General features: G+C 38.3%; 1 protein-coding gene across 1 annotated transcript in view; it reads right to left on the minus strand.

Moving 5' to 3' along the window:
- DLAT (dihydrolipoamide S-acetyltransferase) overlaps positions 1–20,675 on the minus strand; it is a 31,334-nt gene that overhangs the window by 5,680 nt on the left and 4,979 nt on the right. Inside the window, exons 6-11 of the mRNA XM_038536151.1 lie at positions 18,709–18,896; positions 16,935–17,088; positions 7,345–7,412; positions 6,387–6,479; positions 5,915–6,022; positions 1,691–1,806 (exon numbers count right to left, since the gene is read on the minus strand). Of these exons, the coding sequence (XP_038392079.1) occupies positions 1,691–1,806; positions 5,915–6,022; positions 6,387–6,479; positions 7,345–7,412; positions 16,935–17,088; positions 18,709–18,896 (727 nt within the window). The remainder of the gene's footprint in view (positions 1–1,690; positions 1,807–5,914; positions 6,023–6,386; positions 6,480–7,344; positions 7,413–16,934; positions 17,089–18,708; positions 18,897–20,675) is intronic.

Below are 20,675 nucleotides of genomic sequence, written 5' to 3' on the forward strand. Positions count from 1 at the left end.
TCATTTATAATAGAGGCCCTAGGGGGTGCCTCCCAGGGTCCTGGAGTCGAGTCCCGTATCCTCTCTCTGTGTGTCTCTCATGAATAAATAAATAAAATCTTTTATAATAGAGGCCCCAGGAAATAATATAGTCCATAAGGAATAGTTAGACCCTCAGATGTTCTCTAAGAGATGGATGACCAAGCAAAGTAGGTTACCTGTTACGTTTGACAGGCTTGGAAAATGGTTTAGTGTTCTCTTGGAAACTTTTAGAAAGAACTGATGATGAAGGAGTGCATAGCCCCTTCTTAGACAAGCATTAAGATCAGTTTGGTCAGTATTCACAGCATACATGTCTTAATCATAAATAATATTTTCATAGGCATAAAAATATTAATACTGATTTATCCAGAATTTGTGCTATAATCGATTTGGCAGGATAACAGTGTGTGTGTGTGTGTGTGTGTGTGTGTGTGTGTGTAGGGTACAAAAAAGCTAAATTTTAATCTTCACTGATATCAAATCAGCTGATAAAATGAAAAATCCATAAAAGGAAACAGGAAAATGTTATTTAATAATATGAAGATAGAGGTGCCTGGGTGGCTCAGTCGATTAGGCATCTGACTCTTCATTTCCGCTCAGGTCATGATCTCAGGGTTGAGAGATCAAGCCCCATGTCAGGATCCCTGCTGAGCATGGAGCCTGCTTAGGATTCTCTTCCTCTCCCTCTCATGCTCTGCCCCTGCTCATGCTGTCTCTCTAAAAATAAAATCTTAAAAAAAAAAAAAAAAAAAAAGTCGTATTTGCCTCTTGAGAGTAGACCACAGATTAAAAGTTAAATAGGGGATCCCTGGGTGGCGCAGCGGTTTGGCGCCTGCCTTTGGCCCAGGGCGCGATTCTGGAGACCCGGGATCGAATCCCACGTCGGGCTCCCGGTGCATGGAGCCTGCTTCTCCCTCTGCCTATGTCCCTGCCTCTCTCTCTCTCTCTCTCTCTCTCTGTGTGTGTGACTATCATAAATAAATAAAAATTAAAAAAAAAAAATAAATAAAAGTTAAATAGGTCACTGTAAGCCACAAAGCAATATTCTAATGTATATACTATTATTTTATATAATATAAAAAAATCTACATAGTAGAAGAAACCTAGGTGCAGAAGTCAGAATCTTGATTCCAATCACAGTTTTGCTACTTACTATAACATATTAATTCAAGCAAAGTTATTTAACTCATTGAACCCTCAGTTTCTTCACCTGTAAAATAGAAGTGAAAGCCCTAGTTCATAAGGTGGTCCTAAGGATTAAAATGAGACATGGGAAGACACTGAGCACCATGCCACTCACAATGCCACCATAATATTAACAAATATGCTTCTTGGTTTTGTTTTCAATTTGCTCCCATTAGAATTCAGCAGAACTAATTGGTGAGCAAAAATCATTTCAACCCTGCTTTATAACAGTTATCAACTTAATTATTCACATCTGTAAACTTATCTGCCTCTCTAAACTCGTAGAATTTGTAGTCTTCACTAACTAAATTTAGCCTTATCTTATAAATAGTTTTACATTGTTTTCAAACTGTTTTGCCTATGGAAGTCATCTCCCTCCCTGTATTCCATTTCTCCTTATCCCCTATATTCCTAGTTACATGTGAGATAGCACAAGAAATCTGCTGGTGGATACATATACCTTGACCAGCAGTATCTTACTTACTGTCTTATAACTGTGTCCAGCCAAGAGGAATTTGCTTCAGGAACTTTTAAACATGCCAAAGCTGAAGCTTTTATGATGAAGTCATTGACAGAAATTTTGCTTCTCCCTTCTAACATCTGCAAAGACAAGAAACCATCGTAGTTTCTTAAACTCTCTTCCCAAACACTGAAACATAACCTCTGGCAGGGACTTGGGGGGGGGGGGGGGGGAGAATACAAATGTCCTGAGGTATAAAGGATGAAATGAAATTAAAAGTTGGTTTTTTCATCTTTTTAATGTAGGCCTTTTTGTAGGTCTTTAATGTAGGTCTGTAGCTATAAGCCTCCTACTAAGTCCTGCTTTAGCAGTATCCCTTAAGTTATGGTATGTTATGCCTTCATTTTCACTTATCTGAACAAAACCAAAAGTTGGTTCCGTGAAAAGATCAACAAAATGATAAATGTTCAGCTAGACTGACAAAGAAAAAAGAAGACTCATATTTCTAATCAGAAATGATGTGGGACGTTACTACATAACCTACCAAATAAATTGTAAGGTAATGCTATAACAATTATCCCACAAATTAGATAATTTAGATGAAATGGAAAATTCCTAGAAAGATACAAGCTGCCAAAACTGAATCAAAAAGGAATAAAACCTCTGAATTGATCTGTAACTAGTAATAGAGACTGAATAATTTTAAAAATACCCACACAGAACAACTTAGACCCAGATGACTTCCCCAAATGGTGAATTCTGCTAAACATCTGAAGAATATCAATTCTTCACAAAATCTTCCAAAACACAAAAGAAGGAGCACTTCTCCACTCATTCTGACACACCAGTATTAACCCAATACCAAAACCAGACCAAGATATCACAGTAAAAAAAAAAAAAAAAACACACACACAAAAAACAAAACCCAGAAAAAATAAAACTCAAATACCTAGGAATACAGATCCAAAAACCCTCAAAAAAATTCTAGCAAACCAAATCCAGCAATATATGAAAAGGATTATTCACCACAGCCAAATGGAATTTGTCCCAGAAATGCAAGGTTGGTTAACATCTGAAGATCAATTAATGTAATAATGTCAGAATATAGGACAAAAATCACATGACCATCTCAATAGACACAGAAAAAGCTTTTGAGCAAATTCAACTACCACTTCATAAAAACTAGGAATTGAAAAAAAAAAAAAAAAACAAACAAACTAGGAATTGAAAGGAACTTCCCACATCTCATGATAAAACAGATCTACAAAAGTCCCACAACCATCATCATTGTACTTTAGTGAAAGACTTACTTCCTCTTACGATCAAGAACAAGACAACTTCCAGTCAACATTTTACTAGATGTGCTAGCTGAAGAAGTTGGGTGAGAAAAGGAAATAAATGACATCCAAATTGGAAAGGAAAAAGCAAAATTATCTCTATTTGGAGACGAATGATTTTGCATATAGAAAATCTTAAAGAAAAAAAAAAAAAGAAAATCTTAACACTAAATAAAAAACAAGGTTTTAGGATACAAGAGCAATACACAAAAATCAACAGTATTGCTCTATAATAGCAATAAACACTCTGAAAATGAAATTTATAATAGTATTAAAAAGAATAAAATATCTAGGAATAAATTTAACAAAAGAAGTACAAAAACTTATACTTGAAAAACTGTACAAATTATTGAAAGAAGTGAAAGAAGACCTAAATAAATGGAAAGACACTCCATGGTCATGGAGTAGGAACAGTACTAAGAAGACAATACTCCCCAAATTATTTACAGATTCAATGAAATCCCTATTCCTACAGGAAATACCCAAAACAAGCAGATCTAAGACAAAAAGTAGGTAGTGATTATCTAGGGTTGGGGAAGATGGGAGGATTGGAGTGGGGGCTAAGGTAATGGGAGAATGATTTCATTTTGGGGTGATGAAAATGTTCCAGAATCCATTGTGATGGTCATAGAACTCAGGATATACTAAAAGCCACTGAATTGTAAACTTTAAGTGGCTGAATGGTATATGTGAAATGTACCTAAATAAAACTGTTAAAAAGAATAAAATAATACACTGGATGCATACTTTTCATGTCTAATTTTCAAATAGATTATAAAATAGCTTTACCATTTTGCTAGTAAAAGCATGCAATCATCTTTAAGCCATATAGCCAGTTACTACCTGTTAATGCTTCTTGCTTTATTCATTCATGCATCTAATATTTGAGTACTCTGTTCTAAAAATCCCTGGATATAAAGCAGTGGAAAAAAATGGGTAAAAATTCTACTCTTAGGGATCTTACATTCTAAAGGAGTAGACAGATAATAAATAAATGAAATATATAATATGTAAGATAATGTTAAAGAGAAAAAAACAGAGGAAAAGAACTAATGGGAAAACTGATTACTCACCCCATTCCTCTTCCCTTAATTTTAGAATAAGGTAACCAGGGAAGATGAGAGAAGGTGATACTGAGTCAAATCCTTAAGGTGGTAAAGGAAGAAACCAGGTGGATGCTAGGGGAAGAATATTCCATGCAGAGGGAACAGTACGTGCAAAGGGACTAAAGTAGGAGTATACAGGCAGAGTGTCGAGGAACAGGAAGACAATTTTTTTCGAGCAGAATGAGCAAGGAGTGGAGTGGAAAAGCAGGAGGTCAGAGAGGTTATAGATAACCTGTATAATGCTGAGTGCCACTGGCTTTTACTTTTCACTTCTTTGAAAACAGTTTTCATATCTCCTCCTACTCAATTCTTTTTTTTTTTAAGATTTTTTTTTTTTTTTTTTTTTTTTTTAAATTCATGAGACACACAGAGAGAGAGAGAGAGAGGTAGAAACACAGGCAGAGGGAGAAACAGGCTCCCTGCAGGAAGCCCGATTCGGGACTTGTTTTGGGAACCCAGGACCACGCCCTGAGCCAAAGGCAGACAACCACTGAGCCACCCAGGTGTCCCTCCTATGCAATTTTTTTTTTTTTTTAAAGATTTTATTTATTTATTCATGAGAGACACAGGCAGAGGGAGAAGCAGGCTCCATGCAGGGAGCCCAATGTGGGACTCGATCCTGGAACTCCAGGATCGTGCCCTGGGCTGAAGGCAGGCGCTAAACCGCTGAGCCACTGGGGCTGCCCACTTACGTCCTTTTTAAAAAGCATTTTGCCTTTATGATATTCCATCAGTATAATGAACTATCTTCAACTTCTTTGCCAATGCAAACCCTTCCTGTTCTCCATAGCTTAATCAAGTTTTTCCCACACCACTGTGAATTCCCCAACTACTTTTATTGGTGTCCTCCTTCTCTGAATTCCTAGAACACTTAACCTATACAGTGTAATTTAGCAGTCAAGGGGCATTACCATAAAGAAATTGACCTACCAACGGGTATTTTTACTTTAATAAAAATTGCCTCTTCTGTTTTTCACATGCATTATCTCCATTAGATTAAAAACTTAAGCTCATGGAGGACTATGACTTATGCTGTATTCCTAAAAGTGCCTCATGCTAAGCATAAGTAGGTAGTTGGTACTTAACTGTAAACAGAGTAAACATACTGTTTCTTATCTAGCCTCATAGAATCATAGTGATTGTGCTAGGCTAAAATGGATCCGTGGCAAAATCAACTTTATTTTTTTTTTTTAATCTTTTTTTTAAATTTTTTTTAATTTTATTTATTTATGATAGTCACATAGAGAGAGAGAGAGAGAGAGGCAGAGACATAGGCAGAGGGAGAAGCAGGCTCCATGCACCGGGAGCCTGACGTGGGATTCGATCCCGGGTCTCCAGGATCGCGCCCTGGGCCAAAGGCAGGCGCCAAACCGCTGCGCCACCCAGGGATCCCGCAAAATCAACTTTAAATGAGAAATTTTAATCAAGGGTTAGAAAACAAAAATTCTCCAAGATATTCTCTCAGCAAGTTAAAATTAAGAAGACAACTGGGATGCCTGGGTGGCTCAGTCAAGAGTCTGGCTCTTGATTTTGGCTCAGGTCATGATCTCAGAGTTGTAAGATCCAGCTCTGAGTCAGGCTCCGCTCTGGGTGTGGAGCCTGCTTGAGATTCTCTCTCCCTTTCCCTTGGCCCCTCCCCACCCACCAGTCTCCCACTCTTTAAAATAAATAAATAAATTTAGTAAGAGGACACCATTTTCCATCATCAACATACTGTCACAAAAAATATAGGTAAAAATGTAAATGTTTAGTGGGGAAAAACAAGAATTTTAGAATTTCAGAGTTGGAATTTCCAAACCTCTTACCTTATTAAGTTCTTTCCGTACCAACAAAACTTCTCCCATATTTACATCAATGGAAAGGTAATAATGAGGTATGGTTTGCTTAGACTGCATTAATCTCTGTGCAATAACCTGAAATCAAAGAGATTAAAACATCACTTATCTTAAGCTGAGGTGAGATTTTACCTAATGCAGGGCTCTGTTTGCCTCTTTACCCTGTTCCCTGGTAATGGCTACCTCAAACATTACCAGAACTAGAATATGGAATTGGAATATGCACCAAAACCTGGACTCCGTCTAGTAGTATCTATCAGAGCAATGTTTGTTTATCCCAAGTATTTATTTGGCCAAGCCAAACATCTACAACCAATCATCCAAATATCCCAAATAAAAAGTCTCTGGTAGTGTTTCAAACTGTGGATGCAACTGAACAATCAGAGCAAAAATGCCCCCTACAGCTTTGGCTGCAGCTAAATATTTAGGATAATATTCCTACCCGACGAATGTTGCTGATTGGAACGTCCGTGAAGACCCCTGAAGGAACGGGTGCCACTCCTGGAACCGCAGCAGGCACAGCAGCTGCTGGAGCCTATGAGGAGGTACAGAAGCTCTTAGTACCTGTGGCTCAATCTCAGCATATGCAACAGGCAGAAGCTAGTGACTCTTAACAGATGGCAAAGTAAAAAATTAAAAGGCTTATAGAAAATAGCTATTTCTAACTCAAGGGAGCAAAAGAGACTCAGATTTGTACTGTGCTTATATAAGAATTCTGTTTTTAATTTTTATACTTAAGTATCATTTTCTTTGTTCAGAGAAATGATTAGTTAAAATAATTTTGTATTTGCAAAATTACCTTCAAGAAAAGCAATCAATGCATTCTTAAAGGATTAGAAATAAGCATAAAAAGTAATTCACTTTTCTGAACAGTGTTGAGAAAAAACAATGATAAACCGTGCATTTTAAAGCAATCATCCAAAAAATTAAATCATTTTACTTACTTTTAGCTAATTATCTTAACACTTTAACCAACTGCATGACAGTTGGTTGGCTATATGGATTTAATTCCTGTGTGGAATAATTAAGTACATAAAACTCAAACTCTAGTCAACCAACTAATAAGCATGCACTTAAAAATAGGACCTGAAAAAATAAATAAATAAAAATAGGATCTGAATAAGAGAGGATTTGTTAAGAAAAATTTAGTACCACCATTGAAAAAGGAAACTGGAATGCATGTCAGTGTAGCATATCATCTTTCCTTTTATGCGCTGAATGACAGCACATTCATATCTACTGCTAGCCAGTGAAATTAGACAAAAAACCCCCCCCACAATTCTGGTTAAGCTATTCCATTCATAAGTAATGTATGAAAGGGTTTAGTAGGTTGCACAGAATATTTTGCAGGGACAAACTGCCAAGAACTAAACAAAACAAAAATGCTAAATGTAACTCACAGGAGCAGCTTTAGTAGGCACAAAAGAGTCGACATCCTTCTTGATGATTCTGCCTTCTGGTCCCGTCCCTGGAAGAGATGCATAAATATCACGTATGTGAGAGCAGACCTGTTTGTTCCTCCAGGAGACTGACCCCGTGATCTGGGAAGTGCAAATTACTAAGGGTTCTCTACCAAAGACCCTCTGAAGGGGTTCACTGCCTTACTCCTATACCTTAATGTTTTTGGCAGCTTTTACCAATTATTAATTATCATTCACACAGAGTGCTCTCATTTGATCTATAGTGGTTCTTTTAACTACAGCAAACACTCTGTTAAGTATTTAAGAGTTTTACGTGCTTTTAAATTGGGAAATACTGGGATATGGATAAGCTGAGTACAATTTATGCCTCCCAAACAAGTCTAGCTTTCGCCTCTCCTAGTCAGCTCTGAAAACTCCTTTCTGAACCCTGAAATGGATCTCATCTGGGTTCTAGATTCATCGGATCATAAAGAATTCCCTTTGTACAAAGTCAACAGATATGACAATCGTTTCAGACATATTAGGCAAGTTAATTTTTTCACCCCAAAATAGCCCAAATAACTCTCAACTGTAATGATCTCATCTTCAGAATCACTCCTTCCTTGTGTGGTCTCCATCGTTCTGAGCTTTCTCGTAGTGGCCAAGGTTCTAAACTGGCCTGTCACACACTGGGAATGAAGTGTGTACAATGTCACACACAAGGTAAGATCTTCAAATCCTCACACTACAGGCTTACTTTCATTTTCACTCAATTCTTCCCTCCTCCCATGCACAGCCAATCAGGTTTACCTTTAGATTCAAATAGATAATTCTGAATCTTAATTCTAAGATTTAAAACTTAGTTATTAAAATACCTTTTAAACTGGCCCACTTCTAGAAAAAAAATGGGTCATATTGATTCATCTTTCCCCAAGGCAGACTTTTAAAAGGAGTCTCGTTGTATGCAGTTCTTCCCAACTCTTTTCCTTCATTATAAAAACTGAGTTGGCTAGGACTGTGTTTATCCTCACTTGGAGCTCTAAAACAGAGGTAGTAGTATCCCTATTAAATACCTCTCCCTTTATAAGCAACAGAAACCATAACCTCCCCTTATCATCAAGGTGGATCTGGATACCACAGCCCCCCAAGAGGAGGGAACCTGCGGTATCCCCTGCCTTAGGCTGGGCTTTAGCCACCCACAGGAATTCACTCAAAATCTTTTACTTTTTTGCCTGTCTCCCGAAGAAGGCACAATAGGCCATCACAAAGCAATATGGTTTAAAGGGAAGAACACCAGACTAGGAGTAAAAAAATGTAGGGTTGTGGTCAAATATAATTCAGAAGACTAGAGTTACTTAATCTTTGCTGGTCTTGTTTCATCTGTAGGATTTTTTTTTTTTTTTTTTTTAACGATTTTATTCATCCATTCATGAGACACAGGCAGAGGGAGAAGCAGGCTCCACGCAGGGAACCTGATGAGGGACTCGATCCCGGGACTCCAGGATCACGCCCTGGGCTGAAGGCAGGCACCAAACTGCTAAGTCACCCATGGATACCCGGATAGAGATTATACCAGGCCCCGCTCAAAGGAAGACTGTGAGAATAAAATGAGACAGTGATGTGAAAGTGTTTTGCCTTAAATATGAAACATGAGTAGCTGTGAGACAAATCAAACTGAACATTTGGGTTTAAGCTTTCAAACATTCTCCCCAAATGATTACATTTTGGTCATATTTGCTAAGTCATCTGTCCCTCCAAGGAGGGCAGGGGTACTGGAGAATGAATTCAACAACTCATAGCCAAGGATTTAAATAACCATGCTTCTTACAAAAAAACCTCCATAAAAATATAAACTCTTTAAGTTTGGAGCTTTTGGGTTGGGGAACACACATCAATGTGCTGAGAGGGTTGTACTCCCAGAGAGGGCATGGATGCTCTGCACACATTTCCCCAACAACCCCACTCCTTGCCCTATGTATGCATCTCTTCCATTGACTGTTCCCATGTGGTATCCTTTACAACAAACTGGGTACTGGCACATACAGTGCTTTCCTCAGCTCTTTTACTTCTATAGCTAGGTTTATTCCTACATATCTGCTGGATTTGGGTGCAATTGTAAATGGGGCTAATTCCTTGATGTCTCTTTCTGTTGCATCATTATTGGTGTATAGAAATTTAACAGATTTCTGTATGTTGATATTGTATGCTGGGACTTTACTGAAATCGTGTTTCAGTTCTGGCAATATTTTAGTGGAGTCTTTTGAGTTTTTTGTTTTTTTAAGATTTTATTTATTTATTCACGAGAGATACACAGAGAGAGGCAGAGACATAGGCAGAGGGAGAAGCAGGCTCCCTGCGGGGAGCGTGATGCGGGACTTGATCCCAGGACCCTAGCATCATGCCCTGAGCCGAAGGCAGACGCTCAACTGCTGAGCCACCCAGGAGTCCCTTGAGTTTTATATATACAAGATCACATCATCTGCAAATAGCGGCAGTTTTACTTCTTCCTTGCCAATTTCTTTTTGTTGTCTGACTGCTGAGGCTAGGACTTCAGTGGAAGACTGGACATTCTGTCTTGTTCCTGACCACAGAGAAAAAGCTCTCAGTTGTTCCCCACTGAGGATGACATTAGCTGTGGATTTTTCATAGACGGACTTTATGATGTTGAGGTGTTTCCTCTATCCCCATGTCTTTGAGGGGTTTTATCATGAATGGATTTTTGTACTTTTGCCAAATGCTTTTTCTCCATCTATCGAAAGGACCATATAGTTCTCTTTCATGAATGTGGTGTATCGTGTTGGTTGACTTATAAGTACTGAACCACCCTTGTAGCCCAGAAATAAATCCCATTTGATTGTGGTGAAGGATTCTTTTACTGACTGTTGGGATTCGATTTGCTAGTATTTTGTTGAGAATTTTCATATCCATGTTCATCAGAGATTGGCCTGTAGCTCTCCTTTTTTAGTGGAGTCTTTGATTTTGGTATCTGGGTACTGCTGCCCTCACAGAATAAGTTTTGAAGTTTTCCTTCCATTTCTATTTTTCAAAAGAATAGTTTTGAGAGTAACAGGTATTAACTCTTCTTGAAATGTTTGGTAGAACTCCCCTGTGAAGCCGTCTGGCTCTGGATCTTTGTTTGTTGAGGAAGTTTTTGATTACGGATTCCATTTCTTTGCTGGTTATTGATCTGTTCAAGTTTTCCATTTCTTCCTGTTTCAGTGTTGGTAGTTTATAGGTTTCTAGGAATTTATCCATTTCTTCAGATTGTCCAATTTGTTGCCATAATTATTCAGAATATTCTCTTATAATCCTTTCTATTTCTGTGGTGCTGGTTATTTCTTCTCTCTCATTTGTGATTTATTTGGGTCCCTTTTCTTTTTTATAAGTCTCTGTAAGGGTTTATCAATGTTATTATTTTTTTCAAAAAAACAGCTTCTGATTTCATTGATCTGTCCTACAGTTTTAAAAAAATTTTTATATTGATATTTCTGCTATAATCTTTATTATTTCCCTTCTTCTGCTGGCTTTAGGCATCATTTGTTCTTTTTCTAGATCCTTTCAGTGTAAGGTTAAGTTGCTTGAGATTTTTCTTGCTTCTTGAGGTAGGCCTGTATTGCTATGTACTTCCTTCTTGGGGCTATTTTTGCTACAAACCCAAAGGTTTTGGACATTTTCATTTTTTTTAAAAGATCTTATTTATGAGAGAGAGAGAGAGAGAGAGAGAGATGCAGAGACATAGGCAGGGGAAGAAGCAGGCTCCATGCAGGGAGCCCGATGTGGGACTCAATCCTGGGACTCCAGGATCACGACCTGAGCCACCCAGGCATGCCTTCATTTTCATTTGTTTACGTGTTTTTTAAAATTTCTTCTTTAATTTCCTGATTGGCCCATTCATTCTTTAGTAGCATGTTGTTTCTTCATATATTTGTAGCATTTCCAAATATGTTCCTGTGGTTGATGGACTTCAAGTTTCACTGTGTTGTGGTCAGAAAGTATGCATGGTTATGATCTGAATCTTTTTTTTTTTTTTTTATGATCTGAATCTTTTCGTACTTATTAAGGCCTGATTTGTGACCTAGTATGTGATCTATTCTGGAGAATATCCCGTGTGCATTTGAAAAAAACATATATCCTGCTGCTTTAGGATAAAATGTTCTGAATATATTTTAAGTCCATCTGGTCCACTGTGTCATTCAAAGCCATGGTTTCCTTGTTGATATTGTTTATTTTTTTTTATTTTTTTATTTTTTTTAATTTTTATTTATTTATGATAGCCACAGAGAGAGAGAGAGAGGGGCAGAGACACAGACAGAGGGAGAAGCAGGCTCCATGCACCGGGGGCCCGACGTGGGACCCGATCCTGGGTCTCCAGGATCGCGCCCTGGGCCGAAGGCAGGCGCCAAACCGCTGCGCCACCCAGGGATCCCTGTTGATATTGTTTAGATGATTTCTCCATTGATGTAAGCAGGGTGTTAAAGTCCCCTACTATTATTGTATTATTATCAATGAGTTCCTTTATGTTTGTTATTGTTTTATATATATTTGGGTGCTCCAAAGATGAGAGCATAAATATTTACAATTAGATCTACTTATTGAATGGTCCCCTTTATTATGATATAGTGCCCTTCTTTATCTTGTTACAGTATCTGATATAAAATCTTGTTTGTCTGATATAACCCATTGTTACTATGGTTTTCTTTTGACATCTATTTGCATGATAAATGTTTCTCATCCCCTCACTTTTTTTTTTTTAAGAGTTAATTTATTTATTCATGAGACACACACACACACAAAGAGAGAGAGAGAAGCAGAGACACAGGCAGAAGGAGAAGCAGGCTCCATGCAGGGAGCCTGACGTGGGACTCGGTGCCGGGTCTCCAGGATCACACCCTGGGCTGAAGGCAGCACTAAACCGCTGAGCCATCCGGGCTGTCCCTCTCACTTTCATTTTCAAAGATTTTTATTTTTACTTTTTAAGTAACCTACAAAACCAATGTGGAGCTCAAACCCACAACCTTGAGATCAAGGGTCACATGCTCCACTGATTGAGCCATATAGGTCACCATCCCTTCGCTTTCGATCTGTAGATGCCTTTTATTTAGTCTAAAGTCTCTCATAGGCAGCATATAGATGGGTCTTGTTTCTATCCATTCTGACACTCTGTGTCTTTTGCTTGCAGCATTTAGTTCATTTACCTAAGAGTAATTATTGATACATGTCTAGTGCCATTTTATTACTTGTTTTGTTGTTTCTGGAGATTTTTCTCTGTTTCTCTCTTGTCTTTGTCACTTTTGGCCTTTCCTTCCTACTCGAAGAATCCCCTTCAATATTTCTTGCAGCCCTGGTTTAGTGGTCACAAATTCCTTTAGTTGTTTGCCTGGGAAGCTTGTGTGTGTTTTAAGTAGGCTTCACATACAATGTGGGACCCCACGTGGTGGGGCTTTTAAACTGACAATCCTGAGATATAGACCTGAGCGGAGTTCAAGACTCAGACATTTAAACAACTGAGCCATCCTGGCACCCCTGTCTGGGAAACTCTTTATCTCCCCTTCTATTCTGAAGGATGGCCCTGCTGGATAAAGTATTTGTGGCTATAGATTTTTCCCACTCAGCATAGTGAATATATCATGCCACTCTCTTCTGGCCTGTTAAGTTTCTGTGGAAACTTCTGCAGCTAATCTTATGGGTCCTTCCCTTGTAAGTTAGGGATTTCTTTTGTCTTGCTGCTTTTAGGATTTTTAAAAATCACTATATTTTGCAAATTTAACTACAATGTGTCTTAGTGTTGGCCTGCTTTTCTTGATTTTGATGGGAATTTTCCATGCCTCCTGGATTTCGATTTCTATTTTGTTAACCAGACTAGGAAAGTTTTCAGTTTTTATGTCCTCAAATCTTCTGTCCCTTTTTCTCTCTTCTTCTTCTGGGACTCCTATGATATGAATGTAATTACGTTTGATGGAGTCACTGAGTTCCCTAAGTCTAATCTCACAATCCATCATTCTTTTGTTCAGCTTCATTATTTTCCATGATTCTATCTCCAAATCACTTACTCGTTCCTCTGCTTCTTCTCTCCTAGTGGTCATCATATCCAGCCATTTTCCAATCTTAGTTATTTCATTTTCCCTTTCTGCTTGATTTTTTTTTTAAACTCTTACTTCTGCAGTAAGGGTCTCCCTGATATTGTTCATGCTTTTCTCAAGCCCAGGAATATCCTTATGACTATTTTAAATTCTCCATCAGGCATATTACGTACATCTGTTTTGATCAGATCTTTAGCCATGACATTTTCTTGTTCTTTCTTTTGGGATGAATTCCTCGATCTTGCTATTTTGTCTAGGTCTCTGTTTTGTGTATGTTAGAAAATTCTATTGCTCCAGAGAGTAATAGCTTTAAGAGGAGGTCACACAGTGGCCAGGACCTGGCACTTCAGGGAGTGTCTCTAGTATGCTGTGTGCACCCTGCTGCTGTGTGTTGGCTGCTCTATCCGTCAGACAATCTTTGCCTGCAGTGGGCAGTGCCCTCAGGTCTCTATCCCAGCCAAGCCTGTGGACCTCTAACTCCAGTCCTTGAGCCCTGCTGGTTGCAAAAACTCATGAAAATCAGCCTCTCTCATTTTCCCAGCCAATGGCTTTTGGGAAGTGGAAGTGGGAAGTTCTCCTTGTATGTATCCCTGTGTGCTCCATTCTCTTGCCTCTCTTTACAACCAGGGCTCCCTCTCTTCTGCAGCATCCATGACCCGTTTCTCCTCAAAACGATGTCTACTCACTTCCTACCTTCCCTGATGTTGTCTCTTCTCTCCCTCTAGATGTTTGTTCTATCAGTCCTCGGGTTGATTTCCTGGGTATTCAGAATGATCTGACAGTTATCTAGCTGTGTTCAAGGGACGAGACAAGCTTAGGGTCCACCTACTATACCACCATCTTAGCTCCTACTCCTCCATAGGAAAGCTTTTAAAATGAGGTGTCCACAAAGCTGTTTCCATTTCTCTATTCACTTTCTACTTTTCAGCCTACCCAGACTGGCTTCCAACACACCTTTGTTTTGAAAGAACTGTTATCAAGTCCCCATGTACCATCTTTAAGTTCTGTTGATTCTGTCAAAAATGTATCTTGAAGCTGTCCATTTCTTTTCATTTCCAGTCTGACCATGCTTGTCTAAGTCACCACTGTCAGCTCTAACAACATCTTTAACAGGGACTTTGGGGTTCATTTAACCCATCTGCACAAAACAGCCAAAATGATCTTTTAAAAATACGAATCGTTTTATGTCACTTCTTTGTTTTAATCCTTTAGTGGCTTTCTGCTATGCTTTAAATAAAATTCAAATTCAACCATGACCTGTCAAATCCTTGTTCTTATCCCTCCCTATGTTTCTTTCCAACCTCACCCCCATTAACACTGGCCTCCCTAATGTTCCTCAAACATGCCAAGCTCTCTTCCACTTCAGAGACCACTGTTTTACTGGTCTCCCTGTCCCCAGTTCTTCACACAGTTAGCTTACATCTGACTCCTTCTCATCTTTCAGGTGGGATCAAATGTCACCTCATCAGAAAGATCTTCCCCAACCACCATGTCTAACAGCAGTCAAGACTACACATATATTCATTTTGTCATTCAATGGTGTTGTCAACTTGGGTTTATTCTCTCTTAGCATTTGGACCAACCTAGGTAATCACAAGTTATCTTCTTTATCACAGCTAACACCTGTATATGTTTTATATATAGAGGCACTGCTAACTTAATTTATCCTCACAACCTATAAGGTCTTATTTTTATATACAAATAAAGAAACTGAGACACAAAAGGTCAAACAGCTAGTGTACAACAGAGCCGGGGTTCAAACCTGAGCATTCCAACTCCAGAGTCCATACTCCTGACTACTATGCTATACTTCCTTTCTGCTTTACTCTTTATTTTTGGTAATATAAACATCTGAGACTGAAATCTTTTTTTTTTTTTAAGATTTTATTTATTTATTAGAGAGAGAGAAAGAAAGAGAGAGAGAGGCAGAGGCAGAGGGAGAAGCAGGCTCCATGCAGGGACCCCAGACATGGGACTCAATCCTGGGTCTCCAGGATCACGCCCTGGGCTGAATGAAGGCAGCGCTAAGCCATTAAGCCACCGGGGCTACCCCCCTCCTTTTTAAAAGATTTTATTTATTTATTAGAGAGAGAGAAAGAGAGAGAGAGAGAGAAATCTTATTTTTTTTTCTTCTCTTATGAACAAGTGTTGGACGCACAGACTCCATGAATATTGGTATCTTAAGTAATAGTAAATGAATCACCTAACAGGTTACAGTTTCTTTTCTTCTTTTTTTTAGATTTTATTTATTTATTTACGAGAGACACACAGAAAGAGAGGCAGAGACATAGGCAGAGGGAGGAGAAGCAGGCTCCACGCAGGGAGCTCGATATGGGACTTGATCCTGGGACTCTGGAATCACACCCTGAGCCAAAGGCAGATGCTTAACCGCTGAGCCACCCAAGCATCCCAAGGCTGTAATACTTCTTGAACAAATAGATGACTGGCGTCCCTAGATTAGAATTTCTATCACTTTCTCAAATTTTATCTTTGGTACAGCAGCCAGTGTTGCTAAGTATCTCAAATAATCCTTCACGTCATAAATTCTTTGGATATAATTATTAACTCAGTCCCTCATCTCCTTAAAATTTATTCCAACTTACATTGCTATCCCTAGTTCTAGTCACATATATATACAAAATGGCAATACACCAGTGCAATAACATAAAGATGGAAAAAAGCAACTTCAAATATTTATAAAGAACCCTCTGAGGTCCAAAAAATTTACAGTATTCTATTTTTATTCTTTCAGGAGTGGCTTGCCTTCTAACCACAAGACAAAAGGCAGTAGATAGATGATAACCAGCACTAAGCACCCATAGCTGGACAACTGGGGAAATAACCAGTAACTGGATACGAATTGAAACTTTACTACTGGGGATCCCTGGGTGGCTCAGCAGTTTTGTGCCTGCCTTCAGCCCGGCATGATCCTAGAGTTCCAGGATCAAGTCCCGCATCGGGCTCCCTGCATGGAGCCTGCTTCTCCTTCTGCCTCTCGCTCTTTCTCTGTGTCTGTCATGAATAAATAAATAGAATCTTCAAAAAAAAAAAAAAATTAAAACTTTACTACTTAACAGTAAGGGAGATCCCTTAAGAGTATTTTTCATATCCCTAAAATGGTGAATTCTTACTTTATGAAATGTCATGTGGCAATTCCGAACTAGCACACAGTAGTAGCCATCAAACAGGCTTCAGAATTAGTAATTTCCCCTTTTCTAAATAAGTAACCTCTTATCAGTAAGCTATACTTTCTTTTTGGGGAGAAAAAAGACATGAATAAGACATTTTCCTTTGCCCTCAGGGAACTTCAGTTCAGTTTTATATGAATTTTATTATTTAAAGTCATTTCAATTCACCCCAGGTTTATGTTTTTTTATGTTGTGTACTGCTAAATTCAGTCAGCCTCACATTAACAGGTTTCTTATTATATAACCAAGTCTTAAAACTCAACTCTGCTGAACAAGCACATTATACTTTCACTAATAATTAAGTATTTCCAGACAAACTTACCTTTTACTTGTGTAAGGTCAATACCTTTCTCTGCTGCCAATTTCTTTGCAAGTGGGCTTGCAAACAATCTTCCCTTGGGACCAGCAGGAGTAGCTGGGCGGGGGGCTGAAGGTGTAGGAGTGACAGGTTGGGGAGTTGGAGGAACAGGGGCCACCTTTTGAAAAAAGTTACATATTGTTAATTTACCACTGCAAAGACCAGTCTGAAAGATCAAGAGCTTACATTTTATTATGAAGTCAAAATAATTTTTTTCTCCCAAAGATCATAATGCACAGTTTTCCTGCTTAACCAACATAACACAGCCATATGAAGAGTAGTAACACTTTATGTTAAAGACAGAACCATGTTATCTTACTCCACGGTAACATGGAAAGACATGGAATTTCATACTGCTAACCAGTATGTAATATCCTTACAGACTTTTATTCACTTTAATCTCTCGCTGTTTCCTTATTCTCTTACGTGGCTTTGTTTTTACTTAACTTCATTTCAAAATAAATTATGCTAGAATGTTCCATGTTGAAGTCACTACTCCTTGCCTATTCCCCACAAACGTGGGGAAGTCAGAAATCAAGTTTTCCCTGACAGAAATGTGTATTTAGTCTAAAGCTCATATGACTCTAACATCTACAAAAGCCTCGTCATAGTGTTGTCTAGGCCTAGAGTACATACAAATACATTTTAGATATATAATGTATCCTGTACAGCATACGACAACAAGACTAGATTCTAAGCAAAACAAGCCATGTTATGTCAAGGTTCTAATGTACTATAGAAATAAGCTTGACCCACTATCATAAACGAATACCAAAAGTACAAACAAGTTTGAATGATACATGCCCATTTACATACACATGTATTTTTTACAGTATTGTACTATAAAATAACCGTGAATGTATTTTCTCTCCCTTACAATTTTCTTAATGACATTTTCTCTAGTGTGCTTTAAAACTACGGTATACAATATATATCAGATACATATACTATACAAAATATGTGTTGACTATCTACATGGTTGGTAAAGCTTCCAGTCAACAGTAGGCTTTCTCAGTAGTTAAAATTGGGGGGAATACAAAGTCATACACAGATTTTCAAGGGCACGGAATTGGTGCTCCAGATCCCATGTTGTTCATGAACAACTGTATACAGTAACTTCCATTTGCATGCGTATCAACACCTCACGCAGAAAAAGAACATGTCACCTCAGCTTTGTTCTCTGCAGGACTCAAGACAGTAGGAAAAAAATAAGCTACAAGGATCCAATAACTATTAGGGGAATGGTGCACTGCCATATACCTTTCAGATCTCCACAAAAGCTCACTATCTCTTTCTTCTTTTTTTTTTCTTTTAAAGCTCTAAAAATATTTTTAGGGGTGCCTAGGTGGCTCAGTCGGTTAAGCATCTGCCTCAGCTCAGGTCATGATCCTGAGATTGAGTCTCGCATCAGGCTCCCTGCAGAGTAGGGAACCTGCTTCTCCTTTTCCTTCTGCCTGCTGCTCCCCCTGCTTGTGCTCGCTCTCTGTCAAATAAATGAATAAAATCTTAAAAAAAAAATTTTTTTTTTTAAAGTAATCTCTATACTCAACTTTGGGCTCAAATTCACAATCCTGAGATCAAGAGTTGCTGGCTGTACCGACTGAGCCAGCTGGGCACCCCAATCATCTTCTTCGTTAAGTCACAGAATCTAGAAGGAACCCAGAATATCATCTAATCTAATCCCTTAATTTAGAGATGAATACGGTAAGTGTTTGTTCAATTCTAGAAGCATACCTACCGGGGGTGGGGTAGATGGTGGGGCCTGTGGTTTTAAATCAGTTACTTCAGTTGGCCTATAGTCAGCAAATGCTGGTATGTCTTCCTCTTTTTCTACAATGATACAAAGTGGGGTTCCTAGAGGGACATCTCTTGTGCCTTCAGGGATCAAGATTTTTGCCAGGTAACCCTCCTCCTGTACTTCAAAACCTGAAATAGAAAGACCATGATGGAACTTAAGAGACTCCACTATTCCAACAAACTCAAAGCACAGTTTTAAGTAAAAAAGCTCTTCTCCTTAAGAAGAAACTAGCTATGGTGCAGCGGTTTGGCGCCTGCCTTTGGCCCAGGGCGCGATCCTGGAGACCCGGGATCGAATCCCACGTCGGGCTCCCGGTGCATGGAGCCTGCTTCTCCCTCTGCCTGTGTCTCTGCCTCTCTCTCTCTCTCTCTCTCTCTCACTGTGTGCCTATCATAAATAAATAAAAAAAATTAAAAAAAATATATATATATATAAAAAAAAGAAGAAACTAGCTATGTAACCTTTTTTGTTATTTAATATCTCTGTGTCTCAGCTTCTTTAGCTACAGATGGGGATAACAATAATACCTATGTCACAGGTATGTTATAAAAATCATTATTTTCCAAGTACTTAGAAATAGTACCTGGGACAAAGTAAATACTAAATAAATAGCTGTCAAATAAAACTATGAGAGATTACAGACAGTAATTAGTTCTGAACATTTTCCTAAAAACATCTCTAAGGGAGGCCACTATGCAGACCCACAAGACTCCAAGATGGCATCAACTGTACCAATATGGCATCAATTATACTGCTAAAAATCAGAACCATATGGATGTTAAATTAAGGGAGCTATTAGAATTGACAGTGATATGGGATTATGCCCTTAAAAGTATCTGTGGAGTTTTTCAAAGAGGTGATATTTGGTATTCAACTAAGTATTTCAATGTGAAGAAATATGGCATTATTAGGGTTTCTGTGGTGTTGACCGCTTACATTTTATACAGTGACTTCTTAGAAAGAACTCAAACATGAAGTGTTACAAAAGTAAAACTAAAAGACAACACTGCAAGAACAATTTTTGCCTTGCATATCTTGGCTTTCTGTTGTGTTGTGCCCCTCCCTGACAAATACATCTTTGATGAAATCTTCCCTTTATCAATTAAGAATATCCAATAAAAGATATGTCAAAAAAAAAAAAAAAAGGACTCCAAGGCCACAAGACGGTTTAAAGAATTTGACCAAGGTAATGCTTCTCCAGTGACTAGAGTCTCTAGAATACCATCTCTAGAGCAATTCTGGTATTCAAATTGAAAGGTAAAGCAGATCTATTGTTACCAATGGGTTTTGTTTGTTTCCAACAAACAATCCTTTCTTACAATAAAATCTTTTGGGAGGAATACAATATGCAAAGAGATAAAAAGGTGAAGTTGGGGCAAGGGGTAAGGCGACTAGAGTCTGTTCATTATGTCTCCTTTGTACCAAGGTGCCATCAAGGTATCGTGGGGTTTGAAGAACACAATCTCAAAACCACCATTGCAGAGGATGCCCAGAATTGCCTACTGCATCTTTGGGGACTGGACAGCAAAGAAATAGATCTATCTACTAATCTCTAAATATTATAACAAATATAAGATTGTCTAGGTAGTCTTTGTTCTGAGCGTAAAAATGAATCGGGCATATATGGAAATGCAGTATGATGTGTGAACAGATATATATACATATACATACATCCTATCAGTCATTCTCAAACTATGAAAGCAATCCAAATCCTGGTTTCAGTTTTACCTCAGTCATTTTAAACTCTGTTATTTTCTTGCCTTGAAAGTAATTTTCTCCTAATTCTTCTTTTCTCCCCCTTGTCCAGTTTAAACAGCAGCAGTGCTGATATAGCTTCTTAATAACATAGTAAGACTCTAGATAAAAATAATCTCTAGGTTGACATATCCTCGATTCATTAAGAGTGC

This window comes from Canis lupus, chromosome 5 (assembly GCF_011100685.1).
Source record: "Canis lupus familiaris isolate Mischka breed German Shepherd chromosome 5, alternate assembly UU_Cfam_GSD_1.0, whole genome shotgun sequence".
Lineage (NCBI taxonomy): Eukaryota > Metazoa > Chordata > Mammalia > Carnivora > Canidae > Canis > Canis lupus.